The 23,998-nt window shown below is 45.0% G+C and overlaps 1 protein-coding gene across 1 annotated transcript in view; it reads right to left on the bottom strand.

The window, feature by feature from the left end:
* Positions 1-23,998, bottom strand: part of LOC123750980 (nephrin-like) — a 128,947-nt gene that overhangs the window by 70,188 nt on the left and 34,761 nt on the right. The window contains exon 2 of the mRNA XM_069333160.1: positions 2,341-2,492. Within this exon, the coding sequence (XP_069189261.1) occupies positions 2,341-2,492 (152 nt within the window). The remainder of the gene's footprint in view (positions 1-2,340; positions 2,493-23,998) is intronic.

The raw sequence follows: 23,998 nt of genomic DNA, 5'->3' as shown, positions 1-23,998 counted from the left end.
CATATCCCTCTGCAGGAATACTTTTTTGAACTTCTGAACATTTTCTAGATGGCTCTTCCTTGCTAACAGTTCCTCTTTCGTGATTTCGCTCATGAAAACCATCTTTATCATTCGGTCTCTGTTCTTGTTGTACTTTCCAAGCTTGAAAACCTTTTCAACATTTTGGTCAGTTCCCTCCATCCTTACCTCCTTAAGCATCTCGGAAACTACGTTTTTGTCCTTGTCTCTCTGCTCCTTTGTGCTGGTCCCTGTTTGCTCTTTATTGCCACCTACTACTACTGCTCTTTTTCTATCTATCAGCCGGCTAGTACATCAATCTGCTTCCTGAGAAGAAGCCACTTCCATGGCAACTTCCCTAACTGCAGACCTAGCTTCGGGGCTCTTTTTAAGCATTTCAGCAAATGAGAGCAGAGTTGTGGTGGTCCCCTCCACAGTAGCATTCCCATCTCATTGAGGTACGGTTTGTGTCTGGTATTGTGGAAGAGTCTCCTTTAGGCATCTTATCTCCTCCTTTGCTGCCCTTAGTTCATCCTGCAGGTTGGCAACTGTCTCCCTCATTACCCTCAGTCCTTCACTGAATTCATCCCACATTTGCTGGAATACTCCCTTCATCCAGGCTTCCTGTTCCACCCCTTCCTCTGAATTTGTTCCAGCCGCGATTGATATCCTGCGTTTGTCACCCCGAGTTCGTGTCCCTGTCATGTTTTCGCTATGAGTGAGAGAGAGAGAGAGAGAGAGAGAGAGAGAGAGAGAGAGAGAGAGAGAGAGAGAGAGAGAGAGAGAGAGGGGGGGAGAGAAGTAGAGGATAGAGAGAGTTGAGATAGAGAGGGGGAGAGCTACAGTTGGGGGAGGTATAGAGAGAGAGAGAGAGAGAGAGAGAGAGAGAGAGAGAGAGAGAGAGAGAGAGAGAGAGAGAGAGAGAGAGAGAGAGAGAGAGAGTAAGGGGGTAGAGAGAGAAGGCAGGAGAGAAAGGGGAGAGAGAGAGAGAAAGAGAGAGAGAGAGAGAGAGAGAGAGAGAGAGAGAGAGAGAGAGAGAGAGAGAGAGAGAGAGAGAGAGAGAGAGAGAGAGAGAGAAAGGGGGTAGAGAGAGAAGGCAGGAGAGAAAGGGGAGAGAGAGAGAGAGAGAGAGAGAGAGAGAGAGAGAGAGAGAGAGAGAGAGAGAGAGAGAGAGAGAGAGAGAGAGAGAGAGTAAGGGGGTAGAGAGAGAAGGCAGGAGAGAAAGGGGAGAGAGAGAGAGAGAGAGAGAGAGAGAGAGAGAGAGAGAGAGAGAGAGAGAGAGAGAGAGAGAGAGAGAGAGAGAGAGAGAGAGAGAGAGAGAGAGGTGTGTGTGTGTGTGGGGGGGGAGTTGGAAGTGAGTGGTGATGGTGAGGGTGTGTGGGGCGTATTAGTGCGGGAGGGTTGAGAGGGAGGTTGTGTGTACTCACCTAGTTGTGCTTGCGGGGGTTGAGCTCTGGCTCTTTGGTCCCGCCTCTCAACTGTCAATCAACATGTGTACAGGTTCCTGAGCCTATTGGGCTCTGTCATATCTACACTTGAAACTGTGTATGGAGTCAGCCTCTACCACATCACTTCCTAATGCATTCCATTTGTCAACCACTCTGACACTAAAAAAGTTCTTTCTAATATCTCTGTGGCTCATTTGGGCACTCAGTTTCCACCTGTGTCCCCGAGTGCGTGTGCCCCTTGTATTAAATAGCCTGTCTTGTGTGTGTGTGTGTGTGTGTGTGTGTGTGTGTGTGTGTGTGTGTGTGTGTGTGTGTGTGTGTGTGTGTGTGTATGTGTGTGTTTGTGTGTGTGTAAAAAAATAGTAGTTAGTAACAGTTGATTGATTGACATTTGAGGGGCGGACCGAAAGAGCAGAACTGAACTCCCGCAAGCACAACTAGGCGAATACATCCTGATGTACAATCAAGTCAAAATCCCAAACATACAAAATATGACCGACTATAAAATTATAACGGGTCAAAAACGTGAAAATTTTTCATGCGTGGATCCTCGTCTTGGTTAGTTTCAGGCAATTTGGTCATCATTTTCTGGCTGTTGTGACCACTCCAGAGTACATGGCAACACGCAGCTCAACCACACCAACACGACCGTCTGCATTTTGATGTACAAATCTCCTTAGACAAATAACTCCTGTACTAAAAATAATAGTTGGTGGCAAATTTTATGTGATATCCCGTTTTCTATTGGTGGGTCTTGAGTTAAGTTCGCGCAATTTAAGACGTCAGTTTAGTGACGTTGTGAACGCTGGAGAGGACGAACTAACCAGGGACAGCATAACAACAAAGTTAACATGTCACAGTAAGTATTAGAGATGTGAAGAGGTGATATACTCACGAGGGGCGTGGTGGCGGCGAGCTGTCGGCCGGCCAGCCACCACTGTACCTGGGGCTCTGGGGACGCTCCCACCACACGACACCTGAAGGAGGTCTGCTGGCCCCCGCTCACCCACTCCCCAGGGGCCTCCAGCCTCACCTCCAGCGGCGGCACTGTACGGGGGAAAGAGGGAGAGGGAGGCGTGAATATTATGGTTTACCCTGCTTTGAAAAATTAATTATACAATACCATCTTAAGAGAAAGAAAACAGGCAGAGAAAGAGAGAGAGGCAGAGAAGAAAAACGGGCAAGGAAATAGAAAACGACCTAAGGAATTCTGAAACATTATAAGAAATACAGTCAATAAATAATAAGAAGAGAACAATGCCAATAACATAACATTTGAATTCACCGAGAGTAATCACGCCAGCGTGATGTGTCAATGTGAAAATCCACAGGAGCCATGATAAGGGCTCGAACCTATGTGGTGGGTGTTCCCAGTCACACGCCCTAGTCAGCTAGACAGCAACACGGTATAAGGAGTTCTACTGAACACACAAGGGTTTCCTGAGGCTTCCACTAAAGCCGGACCCCCGTCTACTGTCATACAGGAATGTTCTACCTCTGACTTGAGTGCCCAGGAACACCCACTGCATAGGTTCGAACCCTCATCACGGCTCCTATGGATTATAACATTGGAATAAAAATGGAAGGCTGTTTTTCTCTCTAGTATATTATTGAAATATAAAAGTTGGGGTCTTTTATATTTTAAAATACTTACTGAAATAGTGATACCCGCTGATATTATTTCATATGATATATTTCATACACAAAGTAGAGACAGGGGAACGCGTGTGGGACCGCGCTCCTCGAATAAGTAGTCATTTCTCCTGACATCACAGTGATATGGATGAAAATCAGTGGGTAGTGACAGTACAAAGTGTAGCACAATGCATAGACCCTAGCAATTTAGGGGCTGTGTAGGGTTTTGCGAAGTGAACAGCCACAATAGGAGTACAATATATGTGCCACAAGGGAGGAAACTTGGAGCTGGCAGCGGTGTGGTCAACAACAACCTCAGCTGCTACAGTTGCTTCATACTCACCTAGTGTGCTCTCGTGGTGGAGCTGGCCGGCAAGAGCCACTAGTCTCAATTAACGGTATACAGTGTTTTTTAGTATAACAAGTAGCCTTGGAGATAGTAGTGAAGTTGAGGACTACGGCCATGCGCACCATCTGGACAGGTGGCTCTATTAGAGCCAGCTGTCCAGATGGGGCAAAGGTATGTAAGTGTAACACGGGTTTGGATTCTCTCTCTCTTTACTTCTCTACCTTCTACTCCCTCTACCCGTATTCTTACTTTTTATTCTCTACCAAGGGACTCCAAAACTTTTACCAAAGCCAACTCCACGCCACGTGGTCCTAAGACGATTGACCGACTTAGGATTCTACACCCAGTATGACGTGACCTAAGCTCTGAGCAAAACCCTAGAGTCACCTCTGCTGCCACCACCAGACCAGTAACACAGAGCAATGATCGAGGTCTGGATCGATCACGCTAATTAATCAACCTTGGGGCTTGATCCCCACTAGTAGTTTATAACCTCGGAAACTTGAGTGTGGAATTAATTACACGGGAATGATTCGATGTTAGAATCGGCGCCCAATCCAACTCTGCCTCGTGTGGACCACGTGACCAGGACAAGTATCCACATAACCAAATGGAAACAATAAAATGCAAATTAATAACAAATTTAATTTATTAAAAGAAAACTAAAACAAAATCTAAATATGTTCACTCCCTATCACTTTAACACTCCCTACTTGACCTGAGTGGCAAATGAGACTATTTCTATACATAACCATAGCAACTATACCTCTATGTTTTCCAGCTAAGATGTTTGGCTGGTCTCGGGGAGAGGTAAGATGTTTGACCTCTCCCAGCTGCTTCCGTGACCACACTGATCTGTCCTCGTCTGATCTCGCCCAGACTAGAACATTGTATTGTTCCGCATCGCTTACCCAGTTACTTTAGCAAGGTTAAGTTATAACAATTATCCTCTGTTTATACTGAATTGATCCAGACTGGTTGAATTATTTTACTTTAATTAGATTACACAAACATCTAACGGCAAAGCTGTTCCCGATCACAAAAATGGTTATTAAAACTTTGAGAAATATTAGACATGTCAACCCTGCTGACCTATGACCGCCGGTCACTCCGCCTTAAAAGTTAGATCTGATTCGTGACGTCACTGATGGTGACTTAAACTCAATAATTAGAATACTCTTGATATTGTATCCAGTACTATTATACAATACAATTTTAATGCAAAATGAATAAAGGCTAATTTTCTCTAAATTACTGAATACTATAGGATGATTCATTATACGCAGCTATGAACAAAGCGTCGGTTATTTCCACCGCGAATTCCCCTGGGGGTCAGGTCACCATGCGGCTCAGCTTCCCATTCTTTTTTGTCGATAAACCACTCTGGATAATTCTTACAACAGCCTAGTTTGTTACATAAGCACATAGTGATGTAGGGTGATTTTCCTGGATGTTGGCGCGTGTCGGACGCGTGTGAGCGTCCGGTGTTTGGTTACGCGGTCTGGGATGATGGGGGGTCATGTTGTGTGGGGTAGGAGAGTATGTGGGGTATGTGGTAGAATAATGAATATGAGGAGTATAATATGTGGATAATAGTAGTTGAATATGTATGGGTGTTTGCCGTAGAGTTAATCCTGTGTGTAGATAATAGTTGATTAATAGATGAGTCTAAGTAAATGCTATGTAGAGGGTGTGTGGAGGTGTGAGGGGTCCCAATATAGCCGGATATGTTGACGGGGTGGGGGAGGGTTGAGGGGAGCTTCCCCTCGGCGCGAGAGGGTTCGAGGGTCATTGTGGTTTACGGTTTTTTGACAGCTATTATTTTCTTCGAGGTATGCAGCTGTGTTTGGTGATGATCCATGAGGTAATAGTTGGGCCATACACGGGCAGGAGTGACAGGAGGGTAGAAGAGAGAGAGAGCAGAGTCTCTTAAGATGTAGCAGTTGGCCGAGAAGGTCTGTTTTATGTAACAATGCACGTGTGTATAGGTGAGAGACCAGGGCGGATGTGGGCCATTAGCCTTAATCGCTTTTTAAAGTCTGCAGAGTGGTGTGTGTGTGTGTGTACTGTCCACCGTTCAGTGGCTAACTGAAGAGTACTTTCGAGTAGCTGGTGGTGTCATATCTTCCCCTCCCACCCCACTTCCCCTCAGCTCCCCTCATCAGGGACATGTACCATCTATCATGGGTCTGGAGGACTGCTTTGGTAGAGTTTTGACATAGCACACACTCAGCTAAAATGTTTGCGTTTTCTCGCTAGTGAAAGAGTGAATATATGCGCTTTTTATAAAATTCTTTGCTGAATATTTTAACTTTTTCTCACACAAGCAACCATATTGACAGTGCACAATGAGTGCTAATAGTTCCTCCTACACGGGCGGAAGTGTCGGGGGATCCATTACCCACTGTGGTTTCGTTATGGAAGGGGAGATGTAGCTACTGTCAGCAGGCCCAACCTGTTCCACTCACCATCCCCCATCACGCTGGGGGAAGTGACGGCAATGGGGTGTACCATCTCTCTCTCTCTCTCTCTCTCTCTCTCTCTCTCTCTCTCTTCTGACACACGGGACATAGCAAAGAGTGTGTCATTGTTCATTCTCAAAGATGAGCCATGACCTCAACATACAATTCCCAAATGTAGGCCTGGGGGTGAGAGCGGCTTCCCTTCTTGCCGCACACCACCTAACTGAGGTTAAATGAGACATTACTGCCTCCCCATATCCCCTCTCCAATCCCCCCCCCCCCACAGCCCCTTCCAACCATCACTCTCTCCTGACACACCAGGACATAGCATTGATTGTGACAATGTTCTTTCTCAAAGGTGAGCCATGAGCGCAACATTCAAAATGCAGTTCTGGGAGTTTGACACACATTGATTAACAAGCTATCTGATTATTTATACAGCTTCTCTCTCTCTCTACATTATATTCGGCTTACATAGTGTGTCAAGAACTGCCTACGTGATGCTAAAGAGCCCAATCACACAGGGTGATTAGTCATATGGGTAGTAAAGGCTTGCAGAGACACAAAGGGGACAAGGACTGAACCCCGCAATTCATTTTAGCTCAGCAAGTTACAATCATGACGAGCTAGTTACAAAATTCAATATAAGTCGACACATCGACACGGGAGACGTGATCACTATCTACAAATCTTTGTTAACTGTGATCGCAACATCTGCTGTCCAAATAAATATCATTGAAATGTATGTGTGGCTACTCAATCTCCATCACCTCTTCTTCCTACAGCCATTATTGCTGTGCAGACCTTGTAACACACAACGGCGTTATCATAGCAAGACAATGTTACAGAATGTTCAAGACTCCTGAATGAGTGAAACATCAATCCGTCTCGTTAGGGTCTAATCTTCGTGGTGGTTTGAGGCGTAGTGAGATGGACGAGGTACTGGGATGACCTTACCCTCACCCCATCCACCTCCAATAAACCCCAACCCCCCTCCCTCCCCCCTTCCAAGCCCAAACCATCAAGCATCACTTCACCCTTCCCAGACCGGATGTTCTGTGCAAAGCCTTTAGTATTATTTCTGATCATATGTGTAACCTTGTATCGCAACGTGACCAACATGGTATCATCATTCTTTGCTCAAATAGCATTTTTTAAGAGTAACGAGAGTCATAAGGTGGTCTTCAATCTTATTATTATAACAAATCAAAATTTTTTTTGTAAACACAACTGCTTGGGATACACATAGCAGTCAGTGGTTACTCTCTCTCTCTCTCTCTCTCTATTCAGATCATTTATTAGTTGGGGGAAAAGTAACATCAACTCCTTTCTCCTGCTGCCGCTGTTCACGTATCTTTTTTCATTTCCCTTAGACTGACAGCTCACCAAAGGATGGAAGACTAATGTCAATTTTCGAGCCCCCATCACTCTCACCCTTATAACCTAGTAACATAACACGACCAACATAATGACATCGTTCTTTGCCCAAATATCATTTTAAGAGTAACGAGCAACTTTCTGTCCGATGTCTGAATATTGAAATGTGAACCGTGTTTAGCCCTTACATTCCAAACACAATAAAATATTAGCACAACCTTGTTTAGTTCTTGTATCACGTAACGTAACGTAGCGTTTATTCAACAACTGGTAGACATAACATAATGTAGCTTCATATTCACTGTGCTAAAACAAACAAATATACATACACATCGCGGTCAGTCCTCTTTATACCTCAAACGCGCCGTTCATTCTCTCTCCCTTAAGTGAACAATGTTCCCCACATACAAATTCCAAGCAAAGTAAACATATATAAGACTAATGTGGAAAAACATAGTCCTGATACTATTCTTAAATTGACTTGTTCATTATCCCCGAGTTTAAGGCTGTCTCTAACAATGTGGCGTAATGTGGGAAAACAGACTTTCTGCTGCCTAAATAAAAGCATTTGAAAATGTATGCGTGTCTACTCAATCTCCATCCCCCTCTTCATCCAACACCAAATATTGCTGTGCAGACCTTGTAACACACATCAGCATTAGCGCTCATTTCTTGTAACACACAGTCAATGTATCGTAATGCGGGAAAATAAACTTTCTTCTGCCTAAATAAATAAATAACAACTGAAAATGTATGCAAGTCTAGACAATCTCCTATAGCCCTTACATTCTAAACACAATTAAAATATTAGCACACGTTTGTATCGCATTATATCATCATTACGTAACGTGGAAAACTTCTTTCTATCTGATGATCAAATAGCATTTTTTAATAAATGACGTCAGCTTGGTCTTATGCCATTAGGACTGTATTACACTGTGCGTTACAGTAGACTGGTAATATCATAGCAAGACAATGTCGCAGAATGTTCAACGTTCAATACTGAAGGAGTGAGCGAGGCACTTAGTAACGTGACGTGGAAATCAACTTTTTGTCTGATGTCCGAATATCATTATTGAAATGTGAACCCCATTTAGCCAAACACAATATCTCCATTACATCTCATACCATATAAATATTACTGTCTGCCAGTTTTAGCCCTCTGTAACACAATGTAACGTAACGTACCGTAACGCGGAACTCATCAACTTTCTGCAGTCCAAAATGACATTTTGAAATGAAAAGTGAGACAGTCCATCTCCATTTTATCTCTTACCATATAAATATTACTGTCTACCAGTTTTAGCCCGTGTAACACATTGTATCGTAACGTGGAAATCAACTTTCTGTCTGATGACCAAATAACATTATTGAAAATGTAAACCATATTTAGCCATTACATCCAAACACCAATTAATATTAGCGCAGGCCTGTTTAGTTCTGGTAACACATTATACCGTTACGTAACGTAACGTGGAAATCATCTTTCTGTCTGATGACCAAATAAAATTTTTTTGTAAATGTGAAGCTTTGTAGATTCAATTTTAAACAAAGGTGTGTCACTACTCCACGAGCTAAGAGTGGTGAGTTAGGAAGAATGTCTTTGTGAAATGTGCACAGAAGAGTTTGGGGAGACGTCATCACTACCTACAAATTCTAATATTTTTTGTTAACTGTGTGATCACGACATATACCTCATGGTCTTTTGTTACGCCTCTCACTAGTCAATAAACACAATTTTGTATCATTTCTTGACTAAAATAGCACTCTGAAACATCTTTGCACTTTATTTTTTCATTGACACGTCCACAGCCATCAAAGGGAATCTCACTACTGCACGGATGTCGTGTGTGTGTGTGTGTGTGTTAAATAAAAGGTCCATACATAGCTTATGATTTTCTTTGAGAAACTTATATGTGGTGATCTTATCTCCTGAGTCCACACAAATAACCCACATCCATATTGAGAGAGAGAGAGAGAGAGAGAGAGAGAGAGAGAGAGAGAGAGAGAGAGAGAGAGAGAGAGAGAGAGAGAGAGAGAGAGAGAGAGAGAGAAGGCAAACATAGCTTGGTTATTGCATTTAGTTTTAAAAAAGGGGTAAGAATAAGAAGAGTCATGTTCCATAAAAAATACTTTACAGCATCCATTATTTATGTGCAGTAAGAGGAAATGGGATCTGCACATACAATTTCCAAGCATTACAACGCTATCGAGGTAAACATAACATAAAGACAATAATGTAGTAGTAGTATGCTATTAATCAGCTAGTCAAAACTTAACATAACAGATATGATTTCACAGTTTTAACCTTTGCAAGTTTTTCAATGTTTTCTCTTCACTTGTGCTAAGTGAGTCAGACAAAATGTGACATTTCATTATTAGCCAGGCAATACGCTATTAGCTAGATAGTCAAAACATATAACAAGCATTATTTTACAGGAATTCTTTTTTTTCTAGCAAATATGGTTCCTTTAAGCAGTTGATCACATCAAACACCAGCAGTCCGCGAAATTGCCTTTAGTCAATAATCATCCTTTACAGTATTTCTGGACTAAAATAGCACTCCAAAACATAAGTGGTCATTTTTATTCTCACTGTCGCACTTATAGTCAATAATTTGTTTCGCAGAGTGACAAGTTATGCTTAGTGACGAGATTTCACGGTGAGCATAGTTTAAGAGAGTTCACACTGTATTAATTACGGTCATGGATATCTTATGTTATGTTTATGAAGATCATTACTTCTTATTTTTTTACCCATTTTCCCGCGCCCATTTTTTCAGGCTTCTCATATTCTTTTCAAATAAAGTTTGCTTACTGTTTTCCAGTAGATTGGCTTCACATTACATATATTAATCAACTTTCAAATTCAGTTCAGTTTCTTTTCAATATCACAGCTTTGTTGTTCCCCTGTCAGTATCTAGTTCAAGACCTCGTATTATCATTGTCATTAATACTACTATCAACCATGTATTGGATGTCTCAGACATTCAGTTAACAACTTAGTAAGTGTTTAATGAACGTGGGAATTACTTATGTGTGGTCATTTTAGTTTACTTTACAGTTTTCCATCTTAAATTAATACTACTATCACCAACTATGTATTGGATAGCTCAGACAATCATTTAACAACTCAGTAAGTGAAAATCACTTCATGTGAGCTCATTTTTAGTTTAGGATAAGGTTTTTCCATCGTAAAATACTATTATCATCAACCATGTATTGGGTGGCTCAACCATCCAGTTTACAACTCAGTAACTGTTTACTGAACATAGATATCCCTCCATGTGACTTCATTTTTTAGTTTAAAGTTTCTCCATCGTAAAAAAAAAAAATATTACTATCACAAACCTTGTATTGGCCGGCTCCGGCATTCAGTTTACAACTCGGTAAGTGTTTACTGAACGTCGAAATCTTTTCTTGTGTGCACATTTTTAGTTGAACCCGGTTCCACTCCAAACCAGTCAGGACCTAAGGTCCTGACTCGGACCACAGGTCCGGTTTGGAGTGATGTAAGGGCGAAGAGGGAGAACGGCCTATTGACATAGCTCGGGTGCTGGGGGGGTGGGGGGTGGGGTTGTGTAAAATCCTGGTTTGTGCCTCGGAGAGGCTACGGGATCCAGTAAGTTCAGTAGAACTTCGGTTTCAACCCTTTTAACCTGTCGTAGCTCAGTCGATTAAGGCAGTGTCTGGGATGCTCCCGAACGCATGTTCGAATCCTCGTCACGGCTCTTGTGGATTTGTTCATTTGATGCATGACGTTAGTGTGATCTCTGTGTGTTCAACTCAGGAAAGTGTATAGTAATGAAATTAGGCAAAGGGAGCAGAAGGCTGAACACAAGGTACAATCTGGGAGGTGAAACCCTGCAAGAGTCAAATAGAGAAAGATCTGGGAGTTGATATCACACCGATCCTGTCCCCAGAGGCCCACATCAAAAGGATATCATCAGCGGCACATGCTAGACTGACCATTATAAGAACTGCCTTTAGAAACTTGCGTAAGGAATCGTTCAGGACCCTGTATACCACTTACGTAAGACCAATCCTGGAGTATGCAGCTCCAACCTGGAGTCCATACCTAGTTAAACACATGACGAAGTTAGTGAAGATTCAGAGGTATTCCACCAGACTGGTCCTGGAACTGAGAGGAATGAGTTACAAGGAAAGGCTAAGGGAGTTGAACCTCACAACCCTGGAAAACAGAAGAGAAAGGGGAGACATGATAGCCACCTACAAAATTCTCAGGGGAATTGACAGGGTGGACAAAGACAAACTCTTTATCACGGGTGGAACACGAACAAGGGGACACAGGTGGAAACTTAGTACCCAAATGAGCCACAGAGACATTAGAAAGATTTTTTTCAGTGTCAGGGTAGTTAACAAATGGAATGCATTATGTAGTGTTGTGGTGGAGGCTGACTCCATACACAGTTTCAAATATAGATATGATATAGAGTTGAGAGGCGAGACCAGGGAGCCAGAGCTCAGCCCCCGCAGGCACAACTAGGTGAGTATACGACCGTACTTCTGTATAGAAAAAAAATCAATTTTTTTTTTTCAAATAAATACTCTGATATATTGGCTCCTTACGGTAACACTGATTGTCAAATTGAAAGTTCTTTTCCTACCTAAATATGGTACAGGATTTATAATAACAGTAATTACCATTTATTTAACTTAGTCAAAGATGAAAGGGCCTGCAATGTTAAACTATAACACTCAATAAACCAAAAAAGTTACATTAACCTGTAAGCTGACTGCAGGTGCAGCGTTATGAGCATATAAGCCACTTAACAAATCGTTGCACAAGATCTCAACAAATCCAGCACCGCAGGTAAGGTTATTATGAAGAGAAACCATTAAGTCAGCAAGACGTCATGTCTCTAGGACAGGATATGAGGAGATGGCGCAATGATATGAGAACGATATGAAGGAATGGTTCCTAACCACTTGAACGATCGAGGATCGAACTCTGGCCCATCTCGAAACTAGGTAGTCGCATTTCAAACCATTCTAAGTTGACTGGCCAGAAAAAAGGAAACATTCATAGAGTGTCGGGCAGAAGAGAAAAGTCATGGAAGTAATGGGCGTCTCTCTCACACTACGTGAAAGGTATGCAAATGAGTGAAGCGAGACTGGGGAGGAAATAGGTCTGGTGAAATAGGTGCATATCGGTACATTCGGGGCGGAGGGGGGGGGGGGGGGGGTATCATCTGGGAAACACTTGAGTCGTGGATGTGTGATGATCCAGCTGCTCTTCCTGGGAGAAGCATTACATGGAAGAGTTATCATGTCATTTTCCTGAGGTATTGTGAGTGTAATTGACTCTCTTCATACTATTGTGGGGATATGGCATGTGCTATCATGTGTACATGAGACATTGTGATATCATGTGTACATGAGACATTGTGATATCATGTGTACATGAGACATTGTGATATCATGTGTACATGAGACATTGTGATATCATGTGTACATGAGACATTGTGATATCATGTGTACATGAGACATTGTGATATCTTGTGTACATGAGACATTGTGATATCATGTGTACATGAGACATTGTGATATCTTGTGTACATGAGACATTGTGATATCTTGTGTACATAAAACACCGTACTATCATGTACACATGAGACACTGTGCTAGCATGTGTACATAAGACACCATGCTATCATGTGTACATGAGATATTGTTCTATCATATGTACATGAGATCCTGTGGTATCATGTGTACAGGAGACCTTGTGATATTATATATACATAAGACATTGCGCTATCATGTGTACATGAGCCATTATGATATCATGTGCACATAAAACACAGTGCTATCATTTACACATGAGATACTGTGCTATCATTTACACATGAGACACTGTGCTATCATGTGTACATGAGATATTGTTCTATCATATGTACTTGAGATACTGTGCTATCATGTATATATAAGATACCGTGTTATCATGTGTACATGAAACATTGTGCTATCATATGTACATGATACACAATGCTATCATGTATCATGAGAAAATGTGCTATCATGTGTACATGTGACATTGTGCTATCATGTGTACATGTGACATTGTGCTATAGCGTGTATAAGGGACACTACTATAGTGTGTATGAGGGACACTACTATAGTGTGTATGAGGGACACTACTATAGCGTGTATAAGGGACACTACTATAGCGTGTATAAGGGACACTACTATAGCGTGTATAAGGGACACTACTATAGCGTGTATGAGGGACACTACTATAGCGTGTATGAGGAACACTACTATAGCGTGTATAAGGGACACTACTATAGCGTGTATGAGGGACACTACTATAGCGTGTATGAGGGACACTACTATAGTGTGTATAGGGGACACTACTATAGTGTGTATAAGGGACACTACTATAGTGTGTATAGGGGACACTACTATAGTGTGTATAAGGGACACTACTATAGCGTGTATAAGGGACACAACTATAGTGTGTATAAGGGACACTACTATAGCGTGTATAAGGGACACAACTATAGCGTGTATAAGGGACACTACTATAGCGTGTATAAGGGACACTACTATAGCGTGTATAAGGGACACTACTATAGCGTGTATAAGGGACACTACTATAGTGTGTATGAGGGACACAACTATAGTGTGTATAGGGGACACTACTATAGCGTGTATAAGGGACACTACTATAGCGTGTATGAGGGACACTACTATAGCGTGTATGAGGAACACTACTATAGCGTGTATAAGGGACACTACTATAGCGTGTATGAGGGACACTACTATAGCGTGTATGAGGGACACTACTATAGTGTGTATAGGGGACACTACTATAGTGTGTATAAGGGACACTACTATAGTGTGTATAGGGGACACTACTATAGTGTGTATAGGGGACACTACTATAGTGTGTATAAGGGACACTACTATAGCGTGTATAAGGGACACAACTATAGCGTGTATAAGGGACACTACTATAGCGTGTATAAGGGACACTACTATAGCGTGTATAAGGGACACTACTATAGCGTGTATAAGGGACACTACTATAGTGTGTATAAGGGACACTACTATAGTGTGTATAGGGGACACTACTATAGTGTGTATAAGGGACACTACTATAGCGTGTATAAGGGACACTACTATAGTGTGTATAAGGGACACTACTATAGTGTGTATAAGGGACACTACTATAGTGTGTATAAGGGACACTACTATAGTGTGTATAGGGGACACTACTATAGTGTGTATAAGGGACACTACTATAGCGTGTATAAGGGACACAACTATAGCGTGTATAAGGGACACTACTATAGTGTGTATAAGGGACACTACTATAGTGTGTATAAGGGACACTACTATAGTGTGTATAAGGGACACTACAATAGTGTGTATAGGGGACACTACTATAGTGTGTATAAGGGACACTACTATAGTGTGTATAAGGGACACTACTATAGCGTGTATAAGGGACACTACTATAGTGTGTATAAGGGACACTACTATAGTGTGTATAAGGGACACTACTATAGTGTGTATAAGGGACACTACTATAGTGTGTATAGGGGACACTACTATAGTGTGTATAAGGGACACTACTATAGCGTGTATAAGGGACACAACTATAGCGTGTATAAGGGACACTACTATAGCGTGTATAAGGGACACTACTATAGTGTGTATAAGGGACACTACTATAGCGTGTATAAGGGACACTACTATAGCGTGTATAAGGGACACTACTATAGCGTGTATAAGGGACACAACTATAGCGTGTATAAGGGACACTACTATAGTGTGTATAAGAGACACTACTATAGTGTGTATAAGGGACACTACTATAGTGTGTATAAGAGACACTACTATAGTGTATATAAAGGACGATGTGTAGTCATAGGTGTTGTGAGCGATGTTTAAGAATGTTTATAAGAATGTTGATGATGCCGAGTAAGGAAGCGTCGCTGTGATCCAACACACGACTCATCACCATCAAGCGTCATAACAAAATATTGTTTTACCTAACTTGAAACCTTCGAGCCTTAACCTTATGAGAGCAATGTCCAGAAAATGTCAATATTCCGATGCTTTAAACTGAACTGAGAGCATGATATATTTACGGATGGGTCTATTCCTTAAGAAAACCCCACCTATCAGGGCAGAGGGGCGGTTGGATATTGTGCGGAGGTTGTTTGTCTATTCTCTATAATTCGCAAAGTTAGTTGTGTTGTATTGTATATCGGACATGTTGACTAAGACCAATAGATGATGTGATTCAGTGGTAGAATGTGACGGTGAGCATGTTGTCTCTGTGTGAAGATGTTGCTCACTGACCCCAGCCACACACCAGGAGATGTTGCTCACTGACCCCAGCCACACACCAGGAGATGTTGCTCACTGACCCCAGCCACACACCAGGAGATGTTGCTCACTGACCCCAGCCACACACCAGGAGATGTTGCTCACTGACCCCAGCCACACACCAGGAGATGTTGCTCACTGACCCCAGCCACACACCAGGAGATGTTGCTCACTGACCCCAGCCACACACTAGGAGATGTTGCTCACTGACCCCAGCCACACACTAGGAGATGTTGCTCACTGACCCCAGCCACACACCAGGAGATGTTGCTCACTGACCCCAGCCACACACTAGGAGATGTTGCTCACTGACCCCAGCCACACACTAGGAGATGTTGCTCACTGACCCCAGCCACACACTAGGAGATGTTGCTCACTGACCCCAGCCACACACTAGGAGATGTTGCTCACTGACCCCAGCCACACACCAGGAGATGTTGCTCACTGACCCCAGCCACACACTAGGAGATGTTGCTCACTGACCCCAGCCACACACTAGGAGATGTTGCTCACTGACCCCAGCCACACACTAGGAGATGTTGCTCACTGACCCCAGCCACACACCAGGAGATGTTGCTCACTGACCCCAGCCACACACCAGGAGATGTTGCTCACTGACCCCAGCCACACACTAGGAGATGTTGCTCACTGACCCCAGCCACACACCAGGAGATGTTGCTCACTGACCCCAGCCACACACCAGGAGATGTTGCTCACTGACCCCAGCCACACACTAGGAGATGTTGCTCACTGACCCCAGCCACACACCAGGAGATGTTGCTCACTGACCCCAGCAACACACCAGGAGATGTTGCTCACTGACCCCAGCCACACACTAGGAGATGTTGCTCACTGACCCCAGCCACACACCAGGAGATGTTGCTCACTGACCCCAGCCACACACCAGGAGATGTTGCTCACTGACCCCAGCCACACACCAGGAGATGTTGCTCACTGACCCCAGCCACACACCAGGAGATGTTGCTCACTGACCCCAGCCACACACCAGGAGATGTTGCTCACTGACCCCAGCCACACACCAGGAGATGTTGCTCACTGACCCCAGCCACACACCAGGAGATGTTGCTCACTGACCCCAGCCACACACCAGGAGATGTTGCTCACTGACCCCAGCCACACACCAGGAGATGTTGCTCACTGACCCCAGCCACACACCAGGAGATGTTGCTCACTGACCCCAGCCACACACCAGATGTTGCTCACTGACCCCAGCCACACACTAGGAGATGTTGCTCACTGACCCCAGCCACACACTAGGAGATGTTGCTCACTGACCCCAGCCACACACTAGGAGATGTTGCTCACTGACCCCAGCCACACACTAGGAGATGTTGCTCACTGACCCCAGCCACACACTAGGAGATGTTGCTCAATGACCCCAGCCACACACCAGGAGATGTTGCTCACTGACCCCAGCCACACACCAGGAGATGTTGCTCACTGACCCCCGCCACACACCAGGAGATGTTGCTCACTGACCCCAGCCACACACTAGGAGATGTTGCTCACTGACCCCAGCCACACACCAGGAGATGTTGCTCACTGACCCCAGCCACACACTAGGAGATGTTGCTCACTGACCCCAGCCACACACCAGATGTTGCTCACTGACCCCAGCCACACACTAGGAGATGTTGCTCACTGACCCCAGCCACACACTAGGAGATGTTGCTCACTGACCCCAGCCACACACTAGGAGATGTTGCTCACTGACCCCAGCCACACACTAGGAGATGTTGCTCAATGACCCCAGCCACACACCAGGAGATGTTGCTCACTGACCCCAGCCACACACCAGGAGATGTTGCTCACTGACCCCCGCCACACACCAGGAGATGTTGCTCACTGACCCCAGCCACACACTAGGAGATGTTGCTCACTGACCCCAGCCACACACCAGGAGATGTTGCTCACTGACCCCAGCCACACACTAGGAGATGTTGCTCAATGACCCCAGCCACACACCAGGAGATGTTGCTCACTGACCCCAGCCACACACTAGGAGATGTTGCTCACTGACCCCCGCCACACACCAGGAGAGGAACAGACGACACATTCCACTATTCTTCTCGTCGTCTCCTCACCTTCTGGTCTGGGGTTTGGTCAGCATATCTTCAGAGACGTTATTGTGACTCGTCGTCTTTATGATTTTTACTTTTTTATTGTGAAAATTGTTCGTATAATGAGAAAAATAGTTTGAAGATTCTTTTATGTACTGTTTATCTGAAATGTTAAACTGAAGGATTTAATAAGTTTGGGAAAGGAAGATTGGGGTAAATGATGTGGGAAAATTAACACTTAGGATAAGACGATCAGGAGGGATGCTAAGCTTTAGTCGCCCAACCGTTACGGTCATAATATTTGTCTAGAAGACTTCAGCTCTGTTGTTTACCAGAGAGTTGAAGCTAATGTTTCTATTGAAGTTCTTCAGCTAATGTGGGTGGAACATGTCAGTGGTTAATTGGATGCTAGAGATGAAAGTAAATATGTACTTGTGCTTTTTATTACATACTATGTAACAATTTCTGCTTCCTGACAAGTGTCGCTCTCTGATGGGTTACGCTCTCCAGTGTATCGAAAATGTTTATTATTCTCGATAACCCTTGCTTTGACTTTTGCGCCAGACAGCTCAGTAAACATGAAAGAATGTATCTCAAGTCTTGGTAAAGAGTTGCCCGTCTTCCAGCACCTTCAAGACGACTTCTTAGACAAAGGACAAAGCAAAATTTGAGGAAAATAATTGGTATTTCAATACTTTTCAAGCATAAGGAGTCAGAATAATTTTTTAACTACCCAGGAACAAAAACTGTGTTAAACTGGGTTTATTATATTATAAAAAAAGAGTATTTGACATCTTGGGATGCAAGTTGTAATTAACATAATGCTTATGGTACCCAAAAGGTGCTATTTGCTCTCTCCAAGGGTGCCATTAGCTCTCTCCAAGGCTCCTATTTGCTCTCTCCAAGGGTGCCATTAGCTCTGTCCAATGGAGCAAATAGCACATTTGGACACCTCTCAACTAAGGAGCTCCATAGAATCTCTAAGTTTCTTTCACAGATTCTTCAAGCTTCTTTCATCGAGGCTTAAAGTTTCCTTCACAGGTGCCAAAAGTTCTCTTTTATAAGTGCTTTAATATACCTAAATAAATGCTTCAAGTCCTCCTTATGGTGCTCAAGTTTCCACCATAAGAACTTCACATTAACTTTAGTCGTCTCTAAAGTAGCCTTCATGCGTGCTTAAAATTCATATTATAGTATCTGTAAGTTTTTCATAGGTGTTTCAAGTCACATAGAAAATTGTTCAACTGAACTGCATGTCTCAATGGTTTCTTTCACACGCTTTAAGTTCAATTTAGGAGATCTTAAAGTTTCCTTTATAGGCGATTCAATTTCCCTCTATTGGGTCTTATTTTGTCCTTCATAGCTTATCTTCTAGAGGTTATCTTGAGATGGTTTCGGGGCTTAGCTTCCCCGCTGCCCGGTCCTCGACCAGACTTCTACTTTGTTACACACCCCCAGGAAGCAGCCCGAAGCACCTGTCTAACTCCCAGGTACCTATTTACTGCTAGGTGAACAAACTCATCAGGGTGAAAGAAACTTTGCCCATTTGTTTTCGCCTCCGCCGGGGATCGAATCGGGAACCATAGGACTACGAGTACCAAGCACTGTTCACTGAGCCGTCAGGCAACCAAGTTCCTTCATGAGAGCTTCAAGTTTTCTTAATAGGCGCCTCAAGTTCCATTTATAAGTGCATTTAGTCAACAAATATCATTGTATAGGAGTAGGAATCATCAGACTGGTGTTAACTGGCAGTAGGATATATATCTGCCACAGTTCTAATTAACATACAAGTAAGTAAGTAAGTAATTATCAAAAGAAGGCACCAAACCGGGAAGGCTATGTAGCACCATCAAATACGCAAAATAATCAGAGGGCGCTAAATATCACCAAGGATGCCAATACGAGAACAAAAACGCATAAGGCGAACGATATCAAAAGTATCCGAGTCACCAAGAATTCTATCGAGGGACAGGTGACCGCGAGGGGCGGTCAGAAAGCAAGACACACGCTCGTCCTGGAAGTCAGGACATTCAAGAAGGACATGCACGACCGTAAGAGGGACAATGCAACTAGGACAATAAGGAGCAGGGCGGCGCTCCATCAAGTGACCATGGGTTAAGCGAGTATGGCCAATACGCAACCTCGCTAGAGCTGTTTCCCACCGCCGGTTACGGTGGAAGGAGGACGGCCACGAGGAAACACAACATTTAAGAGTACGTAGCTTGTTACCAGTAACAGACAACCAAGAAGCCTGCCAACGGGTAAGGACTGAGGAATGGATAACCGGGTAAAAGTCGGAATACGGAATGCCTTTACGAGAGATGGGACAAGAGCGGACAGCTTCCTTAGCGGCAGCATCCGCACGCTCATTTAAAGACACGCCAATATGGCTGGGAACCCAACAAAACTCAACCGACTTAAATTTACTGTGAACGAGAAACAGCCAATGCTGGATCTCGACAACTACCGGATGAACTGGATTAAAGCACCCGAGAGCCATGAGGGCACTACGAGAGTCAACAACAACCACAAAGGAAGACTGACAACGAGAAAGCAGGAGACGAAGAGCATAGAGAATAGCATAAAGTTCCGCTGTAAAGATGCTAGTCTCCGGAGGCAAGCGACACATATAAGTGCGATCAGGAAAAACAACAGAGTAGCCAACACCGTCCGCTGACTTAGACCCATCGGTGAAGACAGAAACGGAGCGGGAGTGAGAAGAAAAGTGCTCGAGGAAAAGGCGTTTGAGAACTGTAGGAGGGGTAAAAGCTTTAGTGATGCGAGTCAAGGATGTACAAAACCGCGGAAGAGGGACCCTCCACGGGGGCAAAGAAGGAACAACACGAGGAGAAACATCAGAAATACGAACGGAAAGAGAATCCTGCAGGCGAGATAACCGGACAGAAAGAGGGAGGCGGTGAAGAGGAACAGGAACCGCAGGAGGGGTAAAAGTTAAAGCACGACAGAGACGAGAGGAAGGATGTTGCAAGGACCGCGCAAGATACCGAAGACAGTAGCGATCACGGCGGTCCTGGAGAGACAGGAAGCCAGTGTCAACATACAAGCTAAGGACGGGAGTCGAACGAAAGGCACCAGAACTGAGGCGCAACCCAGTATGGTGCAAAGCATCAAGACGGCGAAGAGTAGAAGGAGAAGCAGACGAGTAAGCAGGGCAACCATAATCGAGCTTAGACAGGACGAGAGAGGAATGTAAAGCAAGGAGAGTGCGCCTATCTGCCCCCCAAGAAGTATGGGACAAGACCCGAAGGAGGGTAAGGGACTTAGAGCACTCAACACGGAGGTAAGAGATATGGGGAGACCAAGACAAACGAGTGTCAAGGAATAACCCCAAAAGCTTCGCGGAATCTTTGTATTCAAGGGGATGACCATAAAGTGACAAAGAGGGACGAAGAACAACCCGTTTCCGCGTAAAAGTCATGGCACAAGTCTTAGAAGTAGAGAACTTGAAGCCATGACCTGTGGCCCAAGACGACACGGCATCAATCGCAAGTTGAAGCCGGCGTTGAAGGAGAGGCGAATCATCACCCTGACAACAAAGGGTAAGATCATCGACATAGAGAGCGGAGAAGACACCAGAAGGAAGAGAGGAAAGAAGACCATTGAGGGCAACCAGAAAAAGAGTAGTGCTCAGAACACTACCCTGGGGCACACCTTCGTATTGCTGAAAAGGGGGAGAGAGAGCGGTACCAAGGCGCACCCGAAAGGAACGACGAGAGAGGAAGCTGCGGAGAAAGAGAGGGAGATGACCACGAAGGCCAAAAGAATGAAGTTGAGATAGGATATGATAACGCCAAGTGGTGTCGTAAGCCTTTTCTAGGTCAAAAAGGACGGCAACAACGGAGGTCTTCGCAGCAAAAGCAGTACGTATATAGACCTCCAAGTTCACCAGGACATCTGTCGTGCTGCGGCACTTGCGGAAACCAAATTGAGAAGGGGAGAGGAGGTGATGGTGTTCCAGGAACCACATCAGACGAACGTTAACCATACGTTCAAAGAGTTTGCAGACACAACTTGTGAGAGCAATAGGGCGAAAGTCCTTAGGGGAAGTACCCAGAGACCCTGGTTTGCGAACAGGGAGGACAACGGCATCGAGCCAGTCCTCAGGGACTGACGACGACTCCCAGATCCGATTATACAGACTCAGTAAATACTGAGACGTGCTCGGAGGGAGATGGCGAAGCATCTCATAATGAATACCATCGGAGCCCGCCGCCGTAGAACCGCAGAGGGCCAGGGCAGAACGAAGTTCAGAGAGAGAGAAGGGATCATTATAGGGAAGCTGAAGATGAGTGCAGAAATCTAAAGGACGAGACTCAAGGACAGGTTTACGAAGAAGGAAAGATTGGGGAAGATGAAGACCAGAGCTAACAGAAGAAAAGTGGGAACCCAGTTCGGAAGCGACCTGCAACGGGTCCGCCACAAGAGTATCATGGAGGTGAAGGACCGGTGAAACATCGGGAACGAACTTACCCGCTATCTTGCGGATACGCTTCCAGGTCTGGGCCAGAGGGGTTTCGGACGTAATTGTCGAGACATAAGAAGCCCAACATTCACGTTTAGCCGTACGGATGGCCCTACGGGCCACCGCACTCGCTTTCCGAAAGAAAAGAAAAGAATCGGTCGTCTGCCTACGGCGGTGCTTCTTCCAGGCTGCACGCTTACAGCGGACAGCCCGAGCACAGTCCGCATTCCACCAGGGAACGCACTTCCGTGGACCCCGAGAGGAAGAGCGAGGAATAGAGCGGAGGGCAGCGTCGAAGACAGTGTCATGAAAAAGGAGGAGAGCGCGAGAGAGGGGCAGAAGGGAGAGGTCAGAGAGAGTAGCACTGAGGGAAAACAGGGTCCAGTCCGCCTTAGCAAACTGCCATCTAGGGAAAGAGAGGGAAGGGCGAAAAGAGAAAAAGGAAACAAGGATGGGGAAATGATCACTTCCATGGAGGTCATCAAGAACCTGCCATGTGAAATCTAAGTAAAGAGAAGAAGAGCAGAGAGAAAGATCAAGACAAGAAAGGGTGCGAGTTCGAGAGTCCAAATGAGTGGGCTCACCAGAATGCAGAAGAGACAGGGAAGAAGAGAGGAGAAACGGCTCAAGGAGGCGACCCCGGGTATTCGTCAGAACGTCACCCCAAAGAGAATGACGACAATTGAAGTCACCCAGCAGGAGCACAGGCTCCGGCAAGGAGTCTAGGAGGTGTTTCAAATCAGGAAGAGAGAGCGGGACACTCGGGGGGAGATAAATGGAACAAACTGTGTACCATTTCCCCACAAAGATACGAGCAGCAGAACAATGGAGAGGCGAAGGAAAAAGTAAAGGAACAAAGGGAACATCAGCCCGAATCAAGAGAGCAGAAGAATTAGAAGCCCCAGCAATGGCTGGGGGGGGGGAGAGAAAGGAATAGCCACGAAAACGACCAGGACGAGCACCAAGCATCGGCTCCTGGAGACAGACACAAAGGGGCGAAAACCGCGAAACCAGAAGTTGGAGTTCGAGGAAATTGGCGTAATAACCTCGAACGTTCCATTGAAGAATGGACAACGACGAGAAGAGAAAGGACAAAAACAGAGAACAAGGAAGAAACAAAGGCGAAAGACCAACAGAGCACGTTAAAGAATATCAGGGTCGGGATCAGGGTCAGCAAAGTCAGGGTTAGGGGGCATGGGTAAACTGAGCAAAGACGGAGGGAAGGAAACGGGAGAACAGATCAGAGGTGGGCGGGCAGGGTCCGGAGGAGGAGGAGGAGGAGGAGGAGACAACGGAGAGGAGCAGTCAAGGACAGCAGCAGGAAGAGGGGGAGTAGAAAGAGAGGAGAGCACCCCAGCAAGAGCAGCAACCGAAAGGGAAGCAGGGGCCAAAGAAACCTCCATAGCAGGAACAGGGGGCGCAAGCACTGAAACGGGAGTGGAAGGAGCAACAGAGCCAGAAGGAGGAGCTGAGGAAGAAAGCGAAGCCTTCTTACCCGCCGGGGAAGAGGAAGGAGAGGAGCCAGGCTTACGCTTCTGACTTAAAGAGACCGGTGTCCCAGCAACTACGTACCGGGCAACGGATTCCAGTGTCTCAACAGGAGAAGCCGAACGAGAGCACACACGACGGCCGTTAGGAGAGCGATGGACATCCGCCCGCACCGACAGGCGGCGGGGAGAGCCGATAGATGGAGGAAGAGGATGGGAAGGAGGATCGGAGGGGGACGAGGAAGGAGACACAGAAGACACGACAGACCGGGTAGAAGGAAGGGGAACCCCAGACAGAGGACCAGGAGGAGGATCCTTCGGG

Source organism: Procambarus clarkii, chromosome 29, assembly GCF_040958095.1.
Source record: "Procambarus clarkii isolate CNS0578487 chromosome 29, FALCON_Pclarkii_2.0, whole genome shotgun sequence".
Lineage (NCBI taxonomy): Eukaryota > Metazoa > Arthropoda > Malacostraca > Decapoda > Cambaridae > Procambarus > Procambarus clarkii.
The sequence above is the reverse complement of the archived record's forward strand: the minus strand, read 5'-3'. Positions and strand labels throughout refer to the sequence as shown.